This window comes from Acartia tonsa, chromosome 11 (genome assembly GCF_053477335.1).
Source record: "Acartia tonsa isolate MP-2025a chromosome 11, ASM5347733v1, whole genome shotgun sequence".
NCBI classification, from domain to species: domain Eukaryota; kingdom Metazoa; phylum Arthropoda; class Copepoda; order Calanoida; family Acartiidae; genus Acartia; species Acartia tonsa.
In genome coordinates this window covers 6,964,136-6,990,670 of record NC_137270.1, presented here as the reverse complement: position 1 = coordinate 6,990,670, position 26,535 = coordinate 6,964,136, and the positions used below count along the sequence as shown (strand labels likewise).

Sequence of the window (26,535 nt, the reverse complement as noted above, 5' to 3'; positions counted from 1 at the left end):
TCTCCCATTGTTTTATTGAATTCTAAATGTCAAATGCAGATTTTCTTGTTTATTCAAATTCAAAGAATAAGAATTTTTGGTTTTTCTTTGTATTCTTTTAAGAATAAAAACATCTACAGAAGTGAGGTTGAAAAAAGTAATAAATGGACAAACGAACATTTACATTATACAGCAGGTTTGGTTAGGCAAAGGCTAGAATAGCCCTGAATGGATACAAACCCCCTGAAGCAGTCTAGAATTGTAGAAAGAAGTTTCTAAAAAAAATAAGGGAATGAGATTTCGGTGGCCAAGAAATATATTTGATTAAAAGGACCAAACATCTTAATTATAAATCGTGTATATTATTTTGTTAATTACATATTATTAAAAACAGACGGGCCGGCAACAATTTTTGATTTGTAGGAAAGCTTCAGTTACAAATAATTTAATTCATAGAATTTAAAATGAGTTGTTCCTTGGGGTGAGATTCTTTCCAAGTATGTAGTTCCTGAAACAATATTAATAAGATTAGTTGTCATAAAAACTTGTGCCTTTTTAAAAATGAATAATGAATAATTTCCCTTTAGAATTGATGGTCAGAATGATGATCCTGATGGATAATGGCTTTCCGTGTTCAGACATACAAACACTATTCAACACCTTGAATTTATTTTCTGAAACCTGAGGTGGATTCTTAAAAATAATTTGCCCCACTAATCGCTTGGTGGGGCAAAATTGTTTTCGTGAAAAATCCTCCAAAATCACATAAAAAATCTACAAAAATTAAATAAAATCTTATGATTTTGGTGGATTTTTCACGAAAACAATTTTGCCCCACTAAGCAATTAGTGGGGCATTTTTAAAAAAAGAATCCACCTCTGAAACATTCAAGCTAAAAAACTTTATTTAGATCTTTTGTCGGATTAGGTTGTTATTTTTGGTCTTTTGTACCAACGCCATTCATAACATACCCGATTTATATATATGTAGAATAACTGCACTTGTAAAAAAATGTAAGAGTTAAAACGTTTTTTTGAGAAAATTTAAAATGATTTTCCTATGACATCCATTTTTCCTGGCAAAGTCGTCGCAAGGCCTTAAGGATTTTCTTTCATGGCATACATATCAGAGATACAGGGATATGTGTATGGGCTATAAACTAATCTTTTCTCAAGTGATTAGGCGTTTCCTTAAATGTACCTGTCGAACACAAAAGCCCCCTCCCTATTTTTAAAACTAAGGTTGGGTATATATTTTTTTTTGTTTGCAGGGATTATGCATATGCAGTTTGAGGAAAATCACCCAAAAATTTAATATATCTTTAAAAAGTATTTTTTATCTACAATTGACCTATCCCTGTATCCCTGAATTAGAAAGATAAATGTGTGTCAGGTTTCTTATGTGAATAAACACACACACACACACACACACACACACAAATCCTTGATCTAATTCCAGCCAGTTACTTAGTTTTTGTTAAACCTCGCAAATAAAACATGATTTTGCTACAAATAAAGATGCCTTTTTTTGTTAAAAGTCTTCAGAGAAGATACTATTATCAAAAGTCGTATGATTTGTATCTGTGTTTGTCTATAAGATCTGGACTAATATAGTTTTAGAGGACCGGCCCTACCCCTCTACCATATTGTTTTTCAACAATCCCAATAATACTATTCTATAAGCCCCTCCGTGAGAGGGTTAAAATAACTGCCAAATTTTTGTATGAATTTAAATATTTTAACTTAAGCTATTTATTAATATTAGAATTGTACTTTTTGCTTTGTCTTTTTTATTTTATTGGCAACATAGCAACAACACCAATAATATTCCATAGTACTCATCTCCAAAATATAGCTCCCTTGTGGCAACTTTCATGGCAATTGCCAGCAAAAAAAAAATGGGACAGACAAGAAGCCAGGAGTACAGAGATAGGTCATTGTAGATGAAATTATCTAGCAATACATTGAAGTTTTCTTTTCAATTTAACATAATACTTTCTAGGTTTTCGGGTTTTTTTAGGTGGAAGGAGAGGGGAAATGGGTGTTTCACTCTTTTTGAAAACAGTCTAAAACCATCGTATGAATAGTAGGTAATTTCCCCTGAAAATTAGAACACAATAGATCAAATGATTAGAGATATCTTAAAATTTAAAAAAATGATTCTTAAAAAATAATAGATTTTTAGGGTTAACTCTTCACCCGTATAAGAATTCCTACCCTAGAACTAACGGTTAATATCGCCGTCAGAAACAGTTGATTTTGCTCTTTTATACCGTCATTGAATTTTACTTGACAGCCCCACATACTTTTCAAGTAGGGCTTCAAAACTATTTAATATACACTGGAATATAACCGGTTCTCAGACATACTGAAAAATCATGTATCGTATCGTATTATATACACTTTTTTAACGAGAAATAAAATAAAATATATAGTATTAATTTCAGTTTTACTATCCACGGAAAGCTGTCTATAATACGATGCTATTAATAATTATTATTTGCCTAACATCGATAAAAATCCACTTAATCTAATGTCAACGGGATTCCTCCAAGTTTATGTGGACAGATTATTGTGTAGGCTTAAATTTAAATTCCAGATATGCAGCTTTTTCTTGGTCTCAATTTTATTATCTGTTAAACTGTTGTGCTGCTATTGAATCAACATAAAACTAAGCCATACAATTTTTTTGCAGAAGTGGATTAAGAGATAGAATAGTTATTTATTGCATCTTATTATAGACAGCATTTCGTGGATATTAAAATGAGAAATAAAAAAAACAGGTTTATTAGACCCAAAAAGCCGAAACAAAACTTTTTATTTAATGTCATGATTTTTTATTTAACATTCGTGGAATATTGTCTGTAATACGACGCCATTTATGATTTTTTCAGGCCTAGGACCGGTTTTAATCTAGCGGATATTAATCGGTTTTAAACCCATACTGATAATGGGCTTCTAGTAATGTATTAAGGCTTAATATTGGACATAGTGTTGAAACTAATAGACAAATAGGCATATTGTGTTACTTAAAATTACATTTATAAACTTTAAGAAAATATCAACATATGTCAATACAAAAACATCCAATTTAACAGGCTAGATGTTTTTATAGGCTTTAATCTTTAATTCTAGATATGCAACTTTTTTGTCTACACATTGTCTCAGAATATAAATGGCTTCAAAATTCAAATTTGCCCAGAAAAGTCATATTAATCTGAATCTTTTATGGAGGCAATAAAATTATAAAAATCAAGGATGACAACAATAAAATATATCATATAATCAGACAAACGAACATTTGAACATTTGTGCTTTCAGCCTCTAGACAATGTTTTATTATTCTTTGGCTTAACAATCTTAGGAACTATAATTGAATTTTGATTGGTTGTTTTATTAAGTATAGTGTTCTAACGTTTCAACCTATAATTGTAATCTAGAGGATGGGTAATTTTGTGCATCATAATTGGGGATGGCATTAATTTATCGGCCATTGTCTTATCACTTTAGATCCCTGTCTAGCATATGATATTACCATGTCCTTTATATGAAAAGATAAATCCCTACAGGGAAAATTGAAATATTACTAACATAGAAAAAGAAAGGAATAATAAAAAAACAAGGATGACAACATCCATAAGTAGCGAAGCTCAAAAAATATAAATAGACAACTGGAAATGATCTATAGAGTATGTAATAAAAAACTTCAATAACAAAAATCACGAAACCTTTTAAAATGTATATTGTATAATGTTTTTTTGAAGCATTAAGCTAATAAGAAAAAACGTTAAAATCTAAAATTCGATTTAGCACCCCAAAAAATAGTAAGTCTTTAAAAAACTTGGTCAAAATATGAAGAATGTTGACTTAATTATTCACTAAAAAATTCAAAAAACGCGCGGCTAGAGCTAACTACACATGGAAGAACAAACTTCTTTGTAGAAAATATATTTCGCTTTATTCAAGCCTTCTCAATTCTATAAAATAATAACCATATTTGCAAAAATTCTTAAGAAAACAACAAGCTTCATACTAGTTAAAATTAATATAAGTTTAACAAAAAACAAGTTAAAAATATTAAGTACTTTGAAAAAAAGAATTTTAAAAAAAAAATAAAATCAAAATCTTTTTACTTTGAAATATGGTGTACCTAATTGTTTGAGAGTTTATGTACAACTGAATTATTTATTGTAAAGGAAGGGGGGGGGGGGGAAAGGGTTAGCAGATGAAAATTGGCGGTCAAACTTTTCAACAGTGGTAAGAATTTATACAACAACAAGGAAGAAAATATTCAAAATTTTGGTTGGGTTAGCATTTTTAAAAAAATATTGCAATTTGCAAGTCAAATAGGTATAAATTATGTTACAAGAAAAAACAACATGTGTTAGCAAAATTTACTTTCATAAACAAAAATATATAACAATAACAATAATTTTAAATTTTTCTGTTCAGTCCCAGGTGCTTTGTTTCAAATTTATTGATGAAGAAGGATTCTCGACTTTTTCTGTACATGGCTGACTCCTGCCTGCAATTTTCTATAACAGATACTTTCATGTTGGCAACACTGTGTCCAGGAAGATTAAAATGTTCCCCAACTGCAGTTTTATTCAAGTTTTCATTTTGAGATCTGACACAATCTAAATGTTGTTTGAATCTTTCTTTAAGCTGTTTCCCCGTTTCTCCTACATACTGTGTGTATTTGCATTCTCTCCTATCACATGTTATAACATAAACGAGATTTTTAGTAGAGCAGCTGACTGGTGTAGAAATAGGTACCTTAAAATTATTTGCTGAGCTGTAGACAACTTTGGCTTCACGGACATGAGGGCAGGAGGGACAGTTAGGTAGGTTACATCTCTTCATACCTTTGACACTTCTTTTTTCACGTTCAGGTAGCTTTGATTTCACCAATATTTCCCGGAGAGAGCTGTGTTTAGGCTGACGATATGCAACTAAAGGTGGTTCTGGAAATATCTTTTTCAGTCTCTCATCCTTTACCATTATTTTCCAACCTTGTTTTAGGATTGTGCTGATTGAAGGTAGAGCTGGATGGAAAGTAATAACAAATGGTATTCTCTTGGTTGATACTTTAACTTTCTTTTCCAGGGCCGCATTTCTATCGATATTTAGAGCCTTGGTAATAGCACCATTGATTATCTGTAGGTTGTAGTTTCTAGAAAGAAGCAGTTGTTTAAGTTCATCTAGTCGTTGGATTAGTGTGTTTTTTTCAGAACATATTCTTACTAGTCTGTAACATAAGCTGAAGGGAATATTTTTGGTAATGTGTGCAGGATGTGCTGATGTTGGCAACAGGTACTGGCAACGGTCTGTAGGTTTTTTATAGATATCTGTGACCAAGGTTTTGTTTTTGATGGTAACTAATGTGTCCAGGAAAGGTATGGATCGGCTTGAGTGGCAGAAGCAGTCATGTTCAAATCCAGCAGGATAGGTACAAGGGAAAGGACAGGTGAACGAACTTGTAAATTTAATTGTGGGGTGGAGTGTGTTGACCAATTCTAAAAACATTTGTAGATTCTCCACACTGCCTCTCCAGATCATAAACAGGTCATCCAAGAATCTTTTCAGCAAAATTAGGGGATTTCTGCCAGCTGTCACTTGCCTTGCTAGATTTTTTATCTTGACATCTATACTATGCATCATTATTGTTGCCACAAGCTTGCAGGAACAGGGATTTGTCAAATTCAAATATATTACATGTGAGGACTAGTTGCAGAAGTTGAATTAGAAAGAGTGTTGGTACAGCTTTGTCTGGTCTGTTTTCTAGAGCAGATTTCATACAAGATATTCCATCATCATGGCGAATATTTGTATACAATGCAGAGACACCCATGGTCACCAGAATGTCTGTGTCTTCAATGTTTCCAGAGTCATTGAAATCTTTCAGTGTTCTGAGGAAATCTGGAGTATCTTCAATAAAGGCAGGAATTTGATGAATGACTTTTTTTGCATGAAAATCAACGAATCTTGATATGTTTTCAGTAATTGATCCATTACCAGAAACAATAGGACGGCCTGGGGGAATAGTGCCAGGTTCATGTTCCTTATGAACCTTTAAAATCTGGTAGAACCTGCCTGGGCCTTTATCACTAGGATTCATGGCATTAAATTCGGATTTTGTTATCCATTTGTTGTTTAGCCCATCTTTTAATACAGAAGAAATTTGGTGTTTCATTGTATCCAAATCCTTTTCAGATGATGGTTTGTATTCAACCGTTTATCTTGAACAGGAGTTGAGAAAATCACAAAAACTTGAAAAACTAGGAATCGATCTAGCACCCTAACCAATAAAGGTTTTTAATAAAAATAGGTGGAATTATGTATAAAGTAAACTTGTTCAATCCCTGAAAATTTCAACTGTCTATCTTGTATAGGGATTGAAAAAATCATGAAAATTTAAAAATCTAGGAATCGATCTATCACCCTAACCAATAAAGGCATCTATATAAAACATAATCGAAATATGTAAAATCTAAATTTATTCAATCCCTGAAAATTCCAGCCATTTATCTTGAACAGGAATCGAGAAAATTACAAAAACGTAAAAATCTAGGAATCAATCTAGCACCCCAATTAACAGACAGACGGACAAAACAAATAGGAGCCAAGAAAATCACGTTTCCCCCATAGCGTTACGGACTGACTGACGGACGGACTGACTGACGGACGGACGGACATAGTGAATTATAGAGTAGCTTGGCTACTAAAAACCTCTAAGAAACAAGTACAATAACATCTATATATTAATAAGCAAAAGAAATTAATACCTAAAAAACGGAAACCCAATGTTACTTAAATACTAGCATATACACCACTAGAGGACTCAAAGGGAAAGGCGGTTTAAGGGAGAATTAAACCGCCCTCCCCCTATTTTCAATAGTAGTTTTTAAAAAGTAGAAAAATTTAGGGGTGGCTGATCTTTTTTTTTCAATATAGATATTTTTCTTGCAAGGTTGGTGGTACCCTCCCCAAAATAGTTGTAAGCCTTCCTAGGACTATGAGATGCTAAATTGTAAAGGAGAACCATATCAGTTTGGGGGTTAGCTAGAAACGGTACATACAGGCAGATACAATAACCAAATAATCTATTGCCATAAAATTGTTTCAATAATTAGTATATAGATGGACGACAAAAAATTTGCTACTAATTGCTTTCTAAAAAATTAATTATCAGAAAATAAATCTCTGTTCCACATTATGAGGTATAATATTAAATATTTTGTGGTAAAAAAAGATATGAAGATGTATTACCTAAATACTGTAAACAGAATATTATACATTTTACACTCATAACTCTCCTCCTCGTGTATATCAATACACAGATCCAGTTTCTTTCTCATTCCATCTCTGCGTACCCAAATCTAAATAGAATACGACTTTTGTCGAATGAAAGATGAAATTTGCCACAGAAAATACGACCTTGTATTGGTAAAATAATAAATTTTCCAGTATGGCTTTGATACCAATTAATCCACTGGTTTTGATCTGGTTCTCAGCAAATCATGTACCGGAAAGTATTAAAGACAATTTTCTTGAATAGTAAAATTAAAAATCATAATTAATACCAGTTTTGCTAACCCCAGCCTTTAGCCCTTAGGGATTAACAAAAATGATGCGATGAATAACCATCTCAATTATAACTATTCCCCATATATTGCAAGACGATATTTTTATGGTTTTATTGAGAGCGGCTGCTAAATGATTGAATCTAGTAAAATTTCTTGTGCATATTTCTCTGACAACCACTATATTTATATTTTCTTTGATTGGATTTATTTTGGTTTTCGTTTTATTAATGAACTTTATTAACTTTATTGTAAGAAAATCTTTTGACTATTGCAATATAGCAAATATTATCAAATGCTTTGTTTATGTCAGAGTCACATTAATGAAATCAAATTCATTACTAGAATTATTAATTCTGGAGAGTTTATAGATATTCAGGATTTAGTTACTTGTATACCAATTTTAGCTAAAAATCATTATTCTAAAAATCAGATGATTATGATAATTATATCATATAAAATACTTTAAAATAAGCATGATTAAATAGTTGTATGGACTTGCAAGTAACGATTAAGGTGCTACGCTTTTTTAAAATATAACCTACTGTAATAGAAATCAGCATGCAAAGTTTGAAATCTATAGGAAATTCTTATGTGTATAAATTGACATAAAGAGCTAACCGTTACGGACGGAAGTAAGGACCCTTATTATAGAAAAAGAGGGTATAGTCCCTTTCGTAACATCGCACCTTATGGGGCGATTCTTCGTATTTTTCACAGTAGCTTTTCTCCTATTTCTAGCCTCTGCGGGGGGCTCTAACCCTGCGGGGCCAATTACCTAACCCTGTGGGGCAATCACCTAACCCAATATAACCTAACCTAACCTAAATTGACCTATAAAGAGCAATTTGAAAAAAAATACGAAGAATCGCCCCATATGGTGCGATGTTACGAAAGGAGCTATTCCCGAAAAAGGTACTAAATAGATTTTAATAGTGTATGAAAAAATTTCTAAATCGATGTGTGTGTGTGTATGTAAAAACAAGGATGACAACATCCATAAAAGCGAAGCACTGAAATGGTAGGACAAACGGACATTAACACTTGTATAGTGTCAGAATAATGTTTCAGGATAATGTTTATGGACACACTTACATTTTTAGGACTTGATTATAGAGTAGCTTCGCTTATTACATTATACTTTGTTGTCCCAGGAATCAATATACCAAAAATCATATAAATCGGATGATTAAAATTTGTTGTTAAAAAAGTAAAAAAATCAACATGTTTAAAATGGACGTACGGACATTTTAATGATGATTATAGAGTTGCTTTGCTTTCTAAATCGTACCTTACTATTAAAGGAATCACTATGCAAAATTTGAAATCGATAGGACAATTCTAACATGCCTAAATTAACAAAAAAAGCTATCCGTTACGGACGGACGGACGGACCGACCCTAAGTATAGAAAAGCTTCGCTTTTAAAAACCCCTTTTGAATGGCATGAGAAAATCCATTTATTTACTTTTTGTTACATTTCAATTTGTGAGGAAAGTGGATTCAGTAAAAAAAGGTGGAAAAAGTTAAAAAGGAAAATTGATAGAGTAATAGTGTAATACCGAGAAAGAGAAAATAAGAGAGAGAGAGAGATAATATACATATATATCTCAGTTCCTATAAGAGCTAGAGGGCTAAATTGTTTTGAGCAAGTCCCCTGTTTGATAATGAATTTCCGTTCTTAAGTAAGTCAAAGTCAATTTTCGCTTCCTTCACCCTTTCATTTAACAACCTTTGTTTTTAGGTCCTTTTTTACTAAACAATTTCAAACGGCTGTAATTTTCTTATTTTTGAGGCCAAAAGAAAAATATGTTTGCAGAAAACATTTATCTTTATGTAAATTTTATACTAGAAATATAAAACAAAAAAAATTTCAGCGGCCGCAGCTGTACTTGGCAGCTGCCAGGTCGGCGGGAAAACGGCGGCGGATATTTATGAAGTTATGTAGACATGTAAGAAAAGCTTAAGTTTAAAATTTGAAGTCTGTAAGTCAAAAATTGCGGCCATAGGAGCCTTTTAAAGATTTCTGGAGACCTGCAGAATCATACCTGGAACCTAAAATTGACTTGAACACCTGTATTTAATATGAGGATGTACTACTAGAGGATATTTCAGTATTTTTGTAAGATAAAATGCTTTGTTTAATGTTTAAGTCAAAAAAATATTTTTGCTCTTTACCTGGATGACCCTGCCAGGTTTGCTGGCATCCTGTACCCGCCAGGATGGAGATAATCAAAAAATTCCAACTCTCAGTTATGTTTCATACACATACTTAAAAAGTCACGCAGTTTGGGCTCTTTATCTTTTACACACATAAAATGAGACAGAAAAAAACCGGAGGGGGGGTAGCGTTCAGCGCCCCCCCCCCCACGACCGTTTAGGGTTAATGTATAGTATAAAAAAAAACTATAAGGATATGATAAAAGGAAAATGAACGCCAATTATGCCTTTTGCAGATTATAAATATTTGGCAGAACAAGGGATGTAGAATGATTTAATCGTTATTGTTAATGTTACCTCCTATAATGATAAAAAATGTTTAATCAAAAACTTAAATTTTCAACTAATTTTAAATTTATATTTGAAAATCTTTTGAACTTTTAAAAGAAAGGTATATGGAAGAATCTTAAGAATCATACACATAGACAAACAGACATACAGTTACTTTTATACAGGAGTAATTATTACCTCTATATCGTGTTTATTCTTAGTATATCTGTTATTGTGTTGGATTATGGAGGCACTGTGCTCCTCGGAGCCGTTCTGTAACTCCTCAAAACTGTCGCTAGTAGATTTTTGTACCATCATCTTGATTATCCTAAAATATAAAATACTAGAGTTGGCTCGATATAACTATCTCACTATTGGCAGTTTTCTATATCTATTTATCTATTTCTCAATAAATAAATTTTCCTCCCCCGCCATTACTATCTAAAAGAAAGAAGTAAATATTTAATAATTTAAATGATTTTAAAAAGATTTTTTCAATTATATTTTTTCACATACCATCACCAAAGGGTTAATATGATTAAAACTTTAGTTTTAATATTTGAACACACAAAAGGAAGTTTTGCCACCATCAAATTCTTTTAGAACAGAGTTTTCTTTTTACTATATTAAAAATTAAAATTTTCTTTTTTTATGATTAGAAATTAAATACTTCAATCTAATGTAAAGCAACATGAAATGAAAAAAAAAGAATTTCTTTTTTATAAAGTAAAGTAATGAATCTCATCGTTCTGGCCAATGAGAGTTTATTATTGATTATTGGAGCACTATGAGTTTTAAACATTTATCCATTGGAAAACTTGAGCTCATTTTTAGACATTTATTTCCTATATAGATCTGACATGGATCTTGAAGCAATAAAGCAGACTGTTTTGTAAATGTTAAAAATTGGAAGAATCTAATAAATAAAAGTTATCGCAAATATACTTAGTAAATATATATTAACGTAGCCGCTTCATAATTCGAAATGTCCGTCTGTATGTCTTCAGTCATTTTCGCAATAAAAGAATTATGAACATATTCATAATAAAAAAAAATCATGATTTTCTGATCATCATATCATTTGATGGCCACTAATATATGCTCTGTAATTACCTCTGTTTGTTTTCATCCATGATTTTTTGCTCTTCTTATCATGGATGTCGCCATTCTTGTTTACGTAAAAAGTTAGGACTTCCAGTAAAATGTTTTAATTCATAAGCATACAAACAAACAGAGGTGTACGCAGGATTTTGTAATGGGGGGTGGGGGGTGGGACAGCAATTTTGAGAGGTTAAGTTAATCTAAATTTCAATTAGAGAAGTGTAGAAATGAATCGCGCCAAAATTTTCAGGAAAGCTTAGTATTGTATTGGTTTAGTATAAGTTATATAATATTCTGCGAATGTTTAGGTTAATACCCGTTGAAGACATCCCTCTAAATCTTTGTTTATTCCAAAACTTTAGATAGTGAAGAAACTATCCACCCCAAAGAGGGGTTTTCTTGTATGCAAGAGGCGCAGCAACTAACTAAAGTACTGAAGAAGTATGTATGGCATTATGTGCATTCAGTTTCGCACAAATCGCGCAATTATTTAAACATTATAATCTGTCTCTTGCCCATGTATCTTAAGAGATAAGACAATAAACGATAAATTGTTATAAATTTCCTTTTATTGAGCCAATAAATAAGGATTTAATAATAGTACCCAAAGTTTTAGAGCCAACGAATGAATGATAGTGATTTTTTTATGATTATGACGTGATTGTGATTTGTGGAATTGTAAGTACAATGTATTGAATACATAAATTAATAAAGTTTTAATTAAAAGTGGTTTCAAATAGTTTCATTTCAGTTATCTTAAGTTTCAGTGAAATGAAGAAAAGTTTCTAAATTATGTGTGTATATGTATCAAATATTAATACTTAAAGGAATCATGCAAAAATTTAAAGTCTTCAACTTCAATAACAAACATGGATGACAACATCCATAAAAGCGAGGCTCTGATACGGTAGGACAAACGGTCAAGCAAAATTGTATGTAAATTTGTTGAAAAACTGCTTGATACAGTATAATGTTTACGGACAGACATACTTACATTTTTAGGACTTGATTATAAAGTTGCTTCGACCCTAATTATAGAAAAGCTTTGCTTTTAATAAAGTGACTTACTTGACTTCCTTATCTCTGAGATGGTTGGAGATTATATTTCTCATCAGTGCCTAAAATCATAAAAAAACATCAAAACTTTTTCAAATGAAAAAAAATGTTTTTTTGTTTACAGACAAACTCAATAGAACAGCTAAAAATTATATCTGTAACTTATAATCTAAAAAAAATGGAAGCCTATACGTTATTTTCAGCTGTCGTTTGGGTGCAACACATAGTAAAATTGACGACCTTTCCATTTGCCCCCCAAATATTATATAGATTTATTTCGCTTGTTGGCTATACCTTATTCCTTGAAGTAATTGATAAAATTTCACGTAGACAGACAAATATACATTCTATTACTCTGTCAGATAGACATATAAATACTTGCATATGACGTCTATAGGTTATCTCCTTATAATTTTAGCCAAAAGTTTTTAAATCCTTTTTTAAAAAGTGACAAACAATCATAAAGACTAACGTTTTAAAGACCGCATAAGGCCTTGCAAACGACTAGAAAGCATTTTAAAGTAGAGGGGCAAAACTGTATGCCTTTTTTAAAAAAAACCGGATAAAGATTTTTTTACAAGTTAATTTATTGGAGATGTATTAAAGGGGATCTCTTTTCCCTTTTTAATAGATAAAAATGTAAACAAATTAGGAAAAGTCAATTCATAAGAAAAAAATCTTCCTATTCTTTTCTTTAAGTTTGGTCATCCTTGTTGTTGGTTAAAAGCCTATTGTCCTCAATATAAATCAGGGTCAAGGTGTTTTATTACTTGCCCAAAATGTTTTTATATTCGCAAAAGAAACTATAGCATTTAAATTACCGGGATTTATATGGGAAAAGACAGCTTGTTCGATTGTAATATTTGAAGGGAAGGAGGGAACATAGGAGGGTAAATTAGCCGGTTATCCAAAGTATCATAACCTATCTTACTTATTCGTTGGCAGTAAAACTTTGGGAACATTAGTTGAATTCTGATTGGTAGGATAAAAACTAAAAAAGTTCAACCAATATTTTTGATATATATAGGGGGTAATTTGGTTTATCAAGGTTTGGAATATATATCTATTTATCCCCATTATTGTCCCTTATCCCTTAAGATACGTGAATTTTATGTGAATCTGATTATTTGTTTATGTACTTCATATGCAGAAGTGAAGCCACACCACTCTTAGTTCTTATCTAGATCAATTTGGTATGAACATGTCAATATATAATATAGATTTTTAAAAGCGAAACTTTTCTATAATAAGGGTCGGTCCATCCATACCTCCGTAACTGTTAGCTCTTTTCATTAATTTAGGCAGGTTTGCATTGTCCTATTGATTTCAAACTTTGTAAGTTGATTCCTATGTAGGTAGGGTATGATTTAGAAAGCGTAGCCACTCTATAATATGTAAATCCATTTTAAACATGTTGATGATACAACCATATGTATGATACAATTATTCTACAAATCTGATGCTTGGAATAATGATTCCTAGGACATCAAGGTGAGATATTTTAAGCAAAACATTTCTTTAATCAAATCTAAAAAAAGGAAGTATGTCATTTTACTGTATGCGGTGTTGGCGAATTTTTTTCTTACGAGTCACCACATTTTACCCCCCCCCCCCCCTTTTTACCCTCCCAAAAAATAGTTAAAAACCGTCGGTACAAACAGACAAACAAACAGACATCCTTTAACTTTATTATAAGGATATAAACTTAGACTAATAAAAGATGAAATAACAAATCAACATTTTGTTGGCTTCTACTGAGTCTTGATTGGTTGCTACACACTAATAGGCTCCAAATTTTTCTTTTGTAGGGGTAATTTTGTTTATTGTAACTTTGGGTGTACTGCGCATTAATTTTCCGTCCATTGTCTCATCCTTTGGAATCTCTTTACAAACCTAATCTAGTTTTTAAAAAAATCAATAACTGTTTACCTATCGACATTTTATTTTTTGTATGTTTGTATCTTTTGTCTTTGAAAATGTAAATTTTTACAAAATTAGAACCATACAATATTATAATGGAAAAAAAGCGAAGACTCTCTATTAAATACAATTTAGGTTTTTAATTTAAAGCTTATTTACTGTGTCTTACTTTAAATGTTATGTTATTTTTTATTTGGTTATTCAGTTTGTTTGAAACAGCGTACAGTGTCCAAACAAATGACGTCATACAATACAAATGACCAATGATAGGCTAGTATATATTGTAATTGACAAATGGTGATTTGTATACTGGCCAGGGGCCTACCATTGTATTGTTTTGTTTGTTTTAAAATTTGAAAACAGGATTCAGTGCGAAATCAATTTTGATTGCTTATGAACATAATTTTCCTTGTTTTGGTACATATTCATAAATTTAATGAATAACAAGGATGATAACATCTCATAGTTTACTTGCACAGAAGATATGTTGAGAAAAAAAACAAATAATATCAGAGAAATTTGAAATCTGTCTATGGCAAAGCAAGGATCTAAAGAGATAAGACAATGGTCGATAAATTGATGTAAATCCTCATTCATGATAAACAAAATTACCCCTTGAGTAGATGAAAATTAGTGGTTGAAACGTTTGAACACTCAACTTTAGGAATCAAATAATTTAAAGTCCGCAAATTTAAGCTGACATAAGAAGCTGGTATTATAAAACTTTGGGGACAAGTTTACTAAACAGCTCATTGTCCCCTCCCTCCCTGGTAAGGAAGGATTTTGCTATATGGTTCTACCTTACAGTGAAGCTTCTTACAAGTCTAGAGAAGGTTTAAAACTATTTTAAGGCTGGGTACTTTAAACTCTCCCAAGAAAAATTGTGTTTATAAAATCAACTCCAACCCAAAACAATATTTGTACTTTTTCTTTTTCAAACTAAAGTCTGAAATTATTCTCAAACGAAAAAAGTTTTTTTTTCCAGCTGCAGTCTTTCGTAAAGTTAACTTGTAGGGAAAGGAAGGAAGAATATAAAAACATATTTTACCAGTGACCCTACCTCCAATCCCCCCAAAATGATTTTGATTTACGACAAAAAACAGTATTTTACTAGTGACCTCCCCCCCCAAATTTTTAAAAAAGCTACTAATGGAGGTAAATGGCGCGCGAAGGGGTAACCACCTCTTTACCCAACCTCCTTTTGACGTCCATGAATTGGGGTAAACATTTATTAATCCTCCATTGACCTATTTCTATTTCTCTGCTGAATTCTAGCAAATTTCTAGACAATGGTCCTATAATTAAAACATTTAATGAACTCAGATTTTATAGAAAAATTATATCATCAGTGCAGCCCAGCCACTCTAGAATATTCTTCAATCTCACTGAGACGGGTTTTAAAATATTCAAAACCATAAATTGTTTTATATTTGGTGCGCTAGTTGACAATTCCGTTACAACTACATAGTAGCATCTCTATACAAATGTAATGATTATGGTTTATATCGCAGAGATCTAAACTTATAAGACAAACACAATTACCCCTTCTGTAGATTACAATTAGTGGATGGAACCTTTGGACACTCAACTAAATGAACCAACCAAATCAAAATTCAATAAAAGCCCCAAAAGTTATCAAGCCAACGAATGAGAAAACATTATAATAAAACTATGGGGACTAGTGCAATAAACAGCCTAATGCTACTTCCCCCCCCCCCCCCCACCACCTCCATTTATGTCGAACCTGAGACATTGATTTAAAATGAACATGATTCCTAGAACAATGATTCATTAGACGATTATGTTTAATGTTTAAAGCAAAGTATCTCTGTAATCAAGTCATTAAAATTTAAAATGTCCTAATAAAAGCAATTTTGCAACATAATTATATAATATTTTTGTCAAGGCTTAATTTTTTTGTTTGTTAATATTGGTTTGTTTGATTGGTAGAGCTTCCCTTTTTTGTTTGGATTTAAAAAAAAAGAAGTTAGAAATTATTTGAAATAAAAAGATTTCAATGAAACATAAAATTTTTATGTTTGAAGCTCTTCTTTAGTTTACTAAATTAGTATGCTACAGTATGGTCAGTGGTCACCAAAAAATTGATTTTTAGGGTTTGCATCCCTTTTATCTTGTTGTTTTATCAAAAGCAATGAATATTCTTGTTCTCTATATATTTACACACCAGAATATAAAAAATATTTTTCTTTTTTTTTAACAACAGAGAATTTGAAAAGCCAAAGTAAAAGAGTAAAAAGAAACTTTTAACATCTTTCCAGGACTTCAAAAATATTATTCGTGACTAACATTTAATCGACTTTTTGCTAGAAACTTTTTATTGACAGTGCATTTGCAGATATCTACCTTAAAGTTTCATCTTAAAACCTAAATATAGCTTCCCATAAACGGAGCCCTTAATATAGTGGTTTGTGAGATCATATTGGAAAAACAAAATCTTATTTAATCTTACAGGAAATAGGATGGCGATCTTGAATACAGCATTAAACATTTTGATAATATAAAAATATACTTAATGATTTTTTTTATGGATGCTGTCATCGTTGTTTCGTTATTAAATTTACCAATCAAAACAGAAAAGTTGTTTTTAAAAAATTAAATAAGGAAAATCATTGAAAATCATTCTTGAAGTTGAACATTAAAAGAAAATAATTAGAAAACCGTTCAACGCGAACATTGGCGTGCCCCTCGATTCTCCTGGGGGCTGTGCGTGCAGCTATAAGGGGGTCAAAAGGGGAGTCATTTTGAAAGGGACACACCCCTACATCACATTTTACACAAATCCATGAACGTACAGATTATGTAATTATATTCTTCAACACCTTCCTTTAATCAAAATTTGCAGGACTATTTTCCACTTTTTCACCTCAACTTTTTTACTAAACTTTGATTTAATATTTATTATATTATTGACGAGAAAAATGGAAGCAAAAGCGTCCCACAGATATTGTCCGTCAGTCCGTACGGCTGAGAAGTATTTTCCAGTCATTGGAACCGATTAATATCCGCTGGCTTAGTACCGGTTCTCAGCCATATGAAAAATCATGTATAGCATCGTATTACAGATAATTCTTAATGAATATTTAAATAAAAAATCATAAAATTAATATCAGTTTTGTTAGATCAGAGGGGCCGAAGGCCGAGGCTAACTTTTAATCATATAATTTTCATTTTAGTTTTAATATCCGCGGAAAGCAGTCCATGATACGATAAATAAATTTTACCTTTTCAAGATAGACCTCGTCACCCAGTAACAAATTTTCTTTGCTGCTTCTAAAAATAAAATTAGATTTATAGTGCTAGATGATTTTGTAAGAAGGGAGGGCACATTGGACTGTAAATTACACTGATACCAAAAGTTTAATAACCGCTTTCTTAATTTGTTGGCTTATAATCTATTAAATCTTGATTTGTTGGTTTAAACTAGCAGTGCCCATCCAAACGTTTCAACCAATAATTTAAGACATCAGAGAAGGGGTAGTGTTGTTTACCATCATTTGTCCAGCGCCTAAGATCCCTGATATCTAGGGTGATTTAGGGGATGTAACCCCTTACTTGGACTAATACTAAACTCGTCTGAAAAATGTGTAAAGATAGGTCCAGCCGTTTACGATATCTTTCTGAACATACACCTACCCACATACACACACAAGAAACTACTTTATAGAAAGTAGTAAGGGGCTGGTAAAAGGTATTTTAAAAATATCTATCAAAATTAAATCAGCATCTGTTAACATTTACTTTTTTCTTAGAAAAAATCTTTAATCCCAATTAATGTGCGTTTTTGTTCAACAAACAAACATTACTACCAGGGCTCGGCAGCCGCACCTTAGCCACGTAAAGTCGTTATATTATATCTTTAAAATTCAGTTTAAACCTGATCCTAAACAGACAATCCACCTTTTCATGGAATTTTTTCATTAACACAAGTGGGTTTAAAATTTGAGGCTAATGCGCGGCTGACGAGCCCTGATTATTATTATAATAGTAGCTTTGCGTAATTTAACCAGACAAGACAAGCAGAAAGATATCATATTACTTTGTAAATAAATATTCACCTGATTACCAATTTGAGACCAACAGACATAGATTGGGTTAGGTGACTCAAACTGTCCTAAAATACGTTCATATATTAAAACAAGGATGACAACACCCAAAAACGAAGCGCTAAATAAGGCCGCGCGACAAACAAACATAACGAATTGTGTATAAATATGGTAAAAAATTACTTAAATACTACTCTTTAAAGACATACTTACATTTTTAGGACTTGATTATTGGCATGTTAAACTAATAATATTGTACTTTGTTCAAATCAAATGAAGACATCATACAAATTTGTTTTGACAAAAAGTTAAAAATCAGGATATTTTTAATGGACGTACGGACTTTCTGGTAACAATTATAGAGTTGCTAGGCTTCAAAAATTATACCTAATTTTTACAAAAATTATCACACAAAGTTTGAAGTAGAAAAGACATTTCTAATATGCTTAAATTAACGACCTAAGAAAAATCGTTCTTTAAATAAATTACGCCCCACCTGTATAATTGACGTTTTTTCTAGATAACTGATAACTATTTAATTTTATTTCTAGATGCAATATACATAACATTCAGTGGCGTGCGAAGCACTTTGTCTAGGGGGGGGGCACTTTGCTTTAGGGGGGGGCATTTTGATTATATATACTAATTTTAAATAAGGGCGTTTTAAGGGGTGGGATTATTTGATTATGGGCCTCCTAGTCCTTATCCCTTCTTCCCCATCCCTTCCCCCATCCCTATTTTTCATTTATATCCCCCACCTCCCCCCTCATCTCTTCCCCCCCATCTCTTCTCCCCCATTCCTTCTCCCCACCCTGCGATGACCAAAGGGAAGGGAGCTAGAAGGCATCTTCGAAAAAATAGTACAGAAGATAAATTAACCTTTCCCCCCCCCCCCCCCTCCACCACAAAACATTTTTAATGGGTGGAAGGGGATGTTATAAAATCTCAGCAGGAAGGATGAATAACCCCTTTAAAAAAAATTGGGGGGGGGGGGGAGATAAAAACACTCATTTTGGAAATAATTTACCAAAAATTAACCTAATATGAAAAAATGATATTAAATATTTCTTTATTGTTTGACAACAAGGATGACAACATCTTTAAGTAGCAAAGCACAAAAAATCATTAATAAGAATACAGACAAGTAGATTTAAAGAGCATCTGTTGAAATAAATATATATTTTAGGTAGAAAAAGTCACAAATCCTTTTTCCTGTATGTTGTGTGATGACAGTCAAAGTAAATTACATACTGGATGCTCGAAACAGCGAGAAATTTTATTTTTTTAATATTATAATCCACAAAAAAATTTATTGTACCATAAAAACCAAAGATATAATGAACTGTGCAAAAAATAAAAAAAAATTACTTGTCCTTTCATTGTGATAAAAAGCAGAAACCATTTGGAAGGGCGCGAAGCGCAAATTTTTTTCTTCAAATATGCAGGAAGGAAGGGGTTTTTGGGCTATTTATTACACTAGTCCCCAATATTTCATAGCAGAAACCATTTGGAAGGGCGCAAAGCGCAAATTTTTTTCTTCAAATATGCAGGAAGGAAGGGGTTTTTGGGCTATTTATTACACTAGTCCCCAATATTTCATAGCAGAAACCATTTGGAAGGGCGCGAAGTGCAAATTTTTTTCTTCAAATATGCAGGAAGGAAGGGGTTTTTGGGCTATTTATTACACTAGTCCCCAATATTTCATAGCAGAAACCATTTGGAAGGGCGCGAAGCGCAAATTTTTTTCTTCAAATATGCAGGGAGGAAGGGGTTTTTGGGCTATTTATTACACTAGTCACCAATATTTCATAGCAGAAACCATTTGGAAGGGCGCGAAGTGAAAATTTTTTTCTTCAAATATGCAGGGAGGGAGGGGTTTCTGGGCTATTTATTACACTAGTCCCCAATATTTCATAGCAGAAACCATTTGGAAGGGCGCGAAGTGCAAATTTTTTACTTCAAATATGCAGGGAGGGAGGGGTTTTTTGGCTATTTATTACACTAGTCCCCAATATTTCATAGGAGAAACCATTTGGAAGGGCGCGAAGCGCAAATTTTTTTCTTCAAATATGCAGGGAGGGAGGGGTTTTTGGGCTATTTATTACACTAGTCCCCAATATTTCATAGCATAAACCATTTAGAAGGGCGCGAAGTGCAAATTTTTTTCTTCAAATATGCAGGGAGGGAGGGGTTTTTGGGCTATTTATTACACTAGTCCCCAATATTTCATATAAAATTTTCTTATTCGTTGGCTCAACAACTTTAGGGACTTTAATGGAATTTTGATTGGTTGGTTAATTAAGTTTCCCTATATTTCATCCACTAATTGTAATCTATATAAGGGGTAATTTTGTGTATCATCATTGGGGATGTACAAATTTCTTTGGTAAAAAGTTTATATTATACAAAATAAAATACTTTCTATAACCTGGTTTGTTATGTTCAGTGAAAAAAGATTATAACCTAATTTCTACACTAATTAAAAAGATTGGTAAGGTTAAATGAATAGTAACTGTCTGTTTGGCGCGAAGCGCCAAAAATTTTTTTGGAGTATTTCTTGATCTTTTTTTTGGAAACTGGGATAGTTATGCTTTTTGTAGGGTAGGGGGCAAAAAGGGGCATTTTTGTTGACCAGGGGGGGGCAAAATGGGGCATTTTTTAACATTTAGGGGGGGGCAGGGGGGGCGGTTGCTAGGGGGGGCAGGGGGGGGGGCGTTTTGGTCGCTAGGGGGGGGGGCGATTGCCCCAACTGCCCCCTTCGGTTCGCACGCCACTGATAACATTAATAATATGTATATATGCTTTAAAAAGTGAATTCCCAAGGTTGTGACCATAAAAAACAACACACGTATATACATATTGGGTAACATGACCTCACTTAACCAAAAGCAAATATTTGTTCAATTATAATTATAGATAGACAGTATATCTTTTTTCATATATACTTTTTTCTGTTAAACTGTATAAATATACTAGTTGCTTCACCCTAGCCTCTAGGTGATATAGAGGTCAGAAATGTATCCTAAAACAACCCCACAGCATTCGAAAAGCGTCCCTAAAAAGTACAACCCATACGGTGAAGCAATTTTCGAGATCTTAATATTCATACATGCTACTTTATATGGCAGGAGATTATATTAAGCGGTTAATTTTTGCGGTAATGTAGCCTTTCTCTAGCATTCACTATTGGTTTGTTCTAACAACTTTATTTAAACTAAATGACCATATTTATAGAAAAGCTTAGCTTTTAAAAACAATGGAAAAATAAATAAGATTCCCTTACTTTAAAAATAGTTATTTATCGCCACGTGTTATATACAGCTTTCCGCGGACAGTAAAATTAAAAATTATTCGATTAATTCCAGTTTTTGTTAGTCCTGAGTGGCCGAAGTCCCGTGCTAACAAAACTGGTATTAATATCAAATTTTTATTATAATATATTCATAATTTTTTTTTCTATGATACGATAAATGATATTTTAGTATTGCTGAGAACCGGTTCTTATCCAGCAGATATTAATCGGTTTCAAAGCCATACTGAAATCATGTTTACCTGAATACTTTTGCGTCTGTTTGTATTTCTGGGAGTGACTACGGGGGAGACTGGGGCCTTGGAACACCCCCCAAACAACGTCTGGCCCACTGCAATGGAGTGGCGACGACCCGGGAGCCTAGATAGATAGATAGAAAGAAAGGAATGCAGATAGAATATAAGATTTTGTTTGACCGTTATAATCTTCCAAATCATTGAATTGATTCAGTAATTTCATGTCAGGAAGCTCCTAATAAAAGATTGGGTTTAGGCTATTTTCTTAAGATCTAAGTCTAGGAATGGTTTTGTGGGAGGATACCTCCACCTTCCAAAGAGAAATCGCCCCCTACCCCCGTCAAAAAAACTTTTTCTTTATAAAACAAAACTATTTAAGTTGGGGAAGGAAGGGGGATTTCCCTCTCCACCGCCTGTATAGACATTAGACAAATCTATAATTAATATATTTATACCTTTTCTCATCTGAAATTCCCGACATTTTTGTGTTCTGAAATAACATTTTTTCATTATTATAAATAAAACAAGTAAGATAACATGCATAAGAAGCGAAGCATAAAAAAACTACGGATGGACAACGTACAAAGTGAGCTGTAAAGTAAATATTCAGGGTTTATAAGAAATGAAGAAGGAGATGAGAGAATAATGTTTTTTTCCCTAAAAAATAGACAGATGAACCTACCGACGGAGATTTCGAAAAAAATCAGTAAATTAATCAATTCAATAAGAAGAAAAGAAATAAACGAATACTTAACACAAAAAATACAAAATCCAGTTTTCAAAATTCATCCAAATATTTTGAAGCTACTCAAATACAAAAATATATCAGTGTTATGACAATAAATAAAAAATATAAGGGGGATAAGTCGACGCTACATTTAGCTATAAGAAGCTTTACTGAATAGAAGAAGCATATTGATCTACAGTTAGCAAGATCTTAATCAACAGACAGACATCATGTTACTTTTTATAAGGGTTGGCATCTGTTTATTCCTCAAACTGATTTGTATTTGGGGAAGATTAGTTTATCTACAATTAACCTACCCCTCTATCCCTTAAGCTATTTAATCTTTAAACTGTAAGATTCTCCCTCTGGTAACTAATAAATATTGAAGACAGTTTATAGACTAAATAATCTATCAATGTCCTCTCCCTTCCTGTTTAAAAGGCAAAGTAACAATGAAAGAGATTAATTAAGTATCTTTGCTTTTATTCTGATATCAGGTCAATATAGATTATGTGTTAGGTAGCTTATTTTTAATTTGCCAACACATTATTTGTGTTTAGGTCTATTGTTATGCTGGATGTTCTAACTGTGCATAGTAATGAGTTGCGATGTTTTGGGCCAAGGCATTCTCCCTATTTTTCTATTAATGTAGCGCACTTGACACAGTAGCAATAGGTAAAACTTTTTATGTCTTAAGTTATGAGACAGTTTTGACCAAGATTCGATCTCATCATCTCTCTAACGACGAGCGGATGCTCTACGTGTCACGCTACAGTATGACAGTAGTATTCTATATTTTTATTTTTCTATAATAGTAATCTAAAGAGATTTATTAAGTATCCACGTACTAATTGTTAAGTGTAATGGTAAGAAATAATTACTGACTTTTGTTGCTTGGTTTTAGGACTAGCGGCTTCGCCCATAGCCTCTAGAGGCTTTGTCCCAAGAAGTCTAATCAACCTAATTTTTCGTATTTTAGATTCAAAATAAAATTATTTTTTTTTGGGGGGGGGATAGTCGACCCCACTATTTTAATTTTAGTTTTAAAATAAAACTTTTTTGGGGGGGAGGGTTGTTTTTAATTTTTTAGAAGGTTGGGAGTGTCTTATTCCCTAAGAAAATAGTTATAAAACTTCCCGGGACCTATGTGAAGCTACCCTGAAAAGTTTAGTTGTTAAAGAAAAAGATATAACGAATGAGCATAACGGACAGACTATAGGATAGACTAATATACCAAAAATATGCACAAGAAAATTATTTTCACCAAAAAAATGTTTGAGACGGAGTAACATTAAGAATTATAGAGCAGCTTAGATTTAAAATGACCTTACTAAAATTTAGTATAATTATAGACAGTATGACCTTAGTAAAGCGTTTGGTAATCCAATTTAATTACTTTGGAGGGGAAAAAATTCTCCTTCGATTTCAAGTGATCATCTAAAAAAGCCGCTTTCAAAGGGATGCGATACTCTAACATCCACTATAACCTTGGATTGCATAACCTTGTGAATGAGGTTCATCTCTTTAAGTGCATTTACCCACTCTTCTATTAGTGACAGACGTACCTATATGTACCATTTTTAACGTCTTTAGTATGACATGGTTAGGACCAAACTGGAACCCGACACCTCCCCGACAACAAATAGGTATAAAAGAAAAACCTATTACTGTCCATGGAGGAAGGGTCTGTAAATTATAATGCTGCTCAAAATTTTATAATCCCGTTCTCTCATATGTTGGCTTAACACATTTTCGGATTTATATCAAATCTTGATGGGTTTGTAACAACTTGTCAGTTATGTACAACATAATTGGGGATGTAGATCAATTTATCGTACATTGTCTAATCCCTAAAGACACTTGTGAAAACTTATTCTTTTTGATGAAAGTACACATACATGATTGATCATTAATAGAAAACAAAGCTAAATCAATTGAAGCGCAACTACTCAAAATCATTGTATTTTGTCATTCTAATAAATTGTAAATTCTAGTTGAGCAGCTACTCTATATAATATGTCTGTTCAGTCGTACGTCTCTCACACCTTCATAGTTATAATAATGTTGTTCTATTAGTAAATCTAGGGAGAAAAAAAAACATTAATTTTAACTAACAGTGTTTTTTTGGGCTAGCTTTTGATGTTGTCATTCTTGTCTTTTTAGTTACAAGTAGATAAGAATATACAAGTTCTTTACTAGAATGTACTAAACAATTGTACATAACAAAAAATTATGTCAATATCCAGCGTGGAAACAGTCAACGATTTTAAAGCAATAGAACAGTAAACTGTAATTTAGTCTATATACAGTAAAAAGGGCGCATTCCTCTAGAAAAAAGGCCCGCCAAAATTTTTCTTCAAACTAGAATTGAAAATAAATGCCCCTAGAGAGCTCTAGGTGCTTAGCCACTAGCATTGAATAAACTATTATGTAAGCAAAGTATATTTTAGTAAAGAACACCTATGATAGCTGAATATGTTGTAATTAATTAGTTTACAAGAGAATCCTTCAATGTACAAGTATCTCTTTCTACACACACACACCACCTCCACACTCACATACACACATTTACATACACCACCCACACACTCACAAACAAACACACACACACACACATACATACACACACTCACACACACATACATACACAGGAACACGTGATAAACATACCATTAGTACTTTGAAACAATGATAATTATGTTCTTAAGTTGCGAAAATTTTTCAAAATCCTTGTTTAGAACAATTTTCATATTAACAAAAACAAAAGCCGAATCTGGCACGTGATATTATTAGAAATATCATAGAGGGTGTTTTGCACTAAAAACAGGTTCAACAAAATCTTGCAGTTAAACGTCTTTATAGTATTATTTAACCTAATATACAGTTATTAGAAATTACCTAAGCGTATTATTCAACTATTTATAACTATTAAATGTAGAATACTTAATAGTTATTTCTAGCATCGTATTATAAATAGCTTTCCGCGGATATAGAATGTACAATAATCAGTTTTTTTTAGCCCGTGCCTTCGGCACCTTGAGGCCAAAAAACTGGTTTTAATCTTATAATTGTACATTTTTATATTCTTAGAAAGCTGGATATAATACGATGCTAGACATAGTTTTCTTTATGGATAAGAACCGGTTCCTATCCACCGGATTCGAATGAATACGAGAAAAAATATATATTTGCATATGTATATACTTTTTAAAATGTGTATGGAGAATTCTGTAATATATAGGTATAATTTTAAAACTTTTGAAACTTTTATATATTTCTAAAACTAACTCCAAGTTGACAATTAAAGTTATCCTTTAATTTAATTTTGATTTTTTTTATATGTATGTATGAAAAAAGCATATGTTAATAGCATAAGTATATAGGTCAAAAGCATATCTATAGGTCAAAAATAAATAAAAAAGAGCATTCTCAAAAAAGTTTCAAAATGTGAATAATATTATCCTTCTTTTATTTAAAAATGATATCACTCAATAATTGCTTATGGTTTGAAACTATGACATATGTCAAGCTTAATTTTTATACATGTTATCATTCTTGTTAAAAGCGAGGCTTTTCTATAATTACGGTTGGTCCGTCCGTCCGTCACAGACAGATAGCTCTTTTAGTTAATTTAAATAAAAAATTAACAGTGGAAACTTGTAACCAAAAGATGCATCTACATTTCATATTTACAGTAAAATCATCCTAAATGAATAATAAAGCCGATATTCTGAAAATTCAGACTTGCCTATTTTTTTGGTTCGCAGTTTAGGTTAGAATTGTCCGATCGATTCCTAACTTTACATGGTGATTCCTGTAGTAGTTTGAACGATTTAGAAAGCGTAGCAACTCTATAACCGTTAACAAAATGTCCGTACGTCCATTTTAAGCATGTTGATTTTTAACTTTTTAAAACAAATAATTATGTGATAAAACTATCTGATTGATCTGATTTTTGGAATACTGATTCCTAGGACAACAAAGTAAATGTTATAAGAAAAAAATCTCTATAATAAAGTCATTAAAATGTAAGTATGTCCTTAAACAATATCCTGTATATAATACGTAGTT

The 26,535-nt window shown here is 32.1% G+C and overlaps 1 protein-coding gene across 1 annotated transcript in view; it reads right to left on the bottom strand.

Moving 5' to 3' along the window:
- LOC145331472 (uncharacterized) overlaps positions 1–22,231 on the bottom strand; it is a 57,406-nt gene extending 35,175 nt beyond the window's left edge. The window contains exons 1-8 of the mRNA XM_080176151.1: positions 22,193–22,231; positions 21,744–21,861; positions 18,204–18,259; positions 17,370–17,418; positions 12,220–12,269; positions 10,249–10,378; positions 7,248–7,357; positions 457–487 (exon numbers count right to left, since the gene is read on the bottom strand). Coding sequence (XP_080032277.1) covers positions 457–487; positions 7,248–7,357; positions 10,249–10,378; positions 12,220–12,269; positions 17,370–17,418; positions 18,204–18,259; positions 21,744–21,861; positions 22,193–22,218 — 570 coding nt within the window. The 5' untranslated portion in view covers positions 22,219–22,231. The remainder of the gene's footprint in view (positions 1–456; positions 488–7,247; positions 7,358–10,248; positions 10,379–12,219; positions 12,270–17,369; positions 17,419–18,203; positions 18,260–21,743; positions 21,862–22,192) is intronic.
- Positions 22,232–26,535: the final 4,304 nt, after the last annotated feature.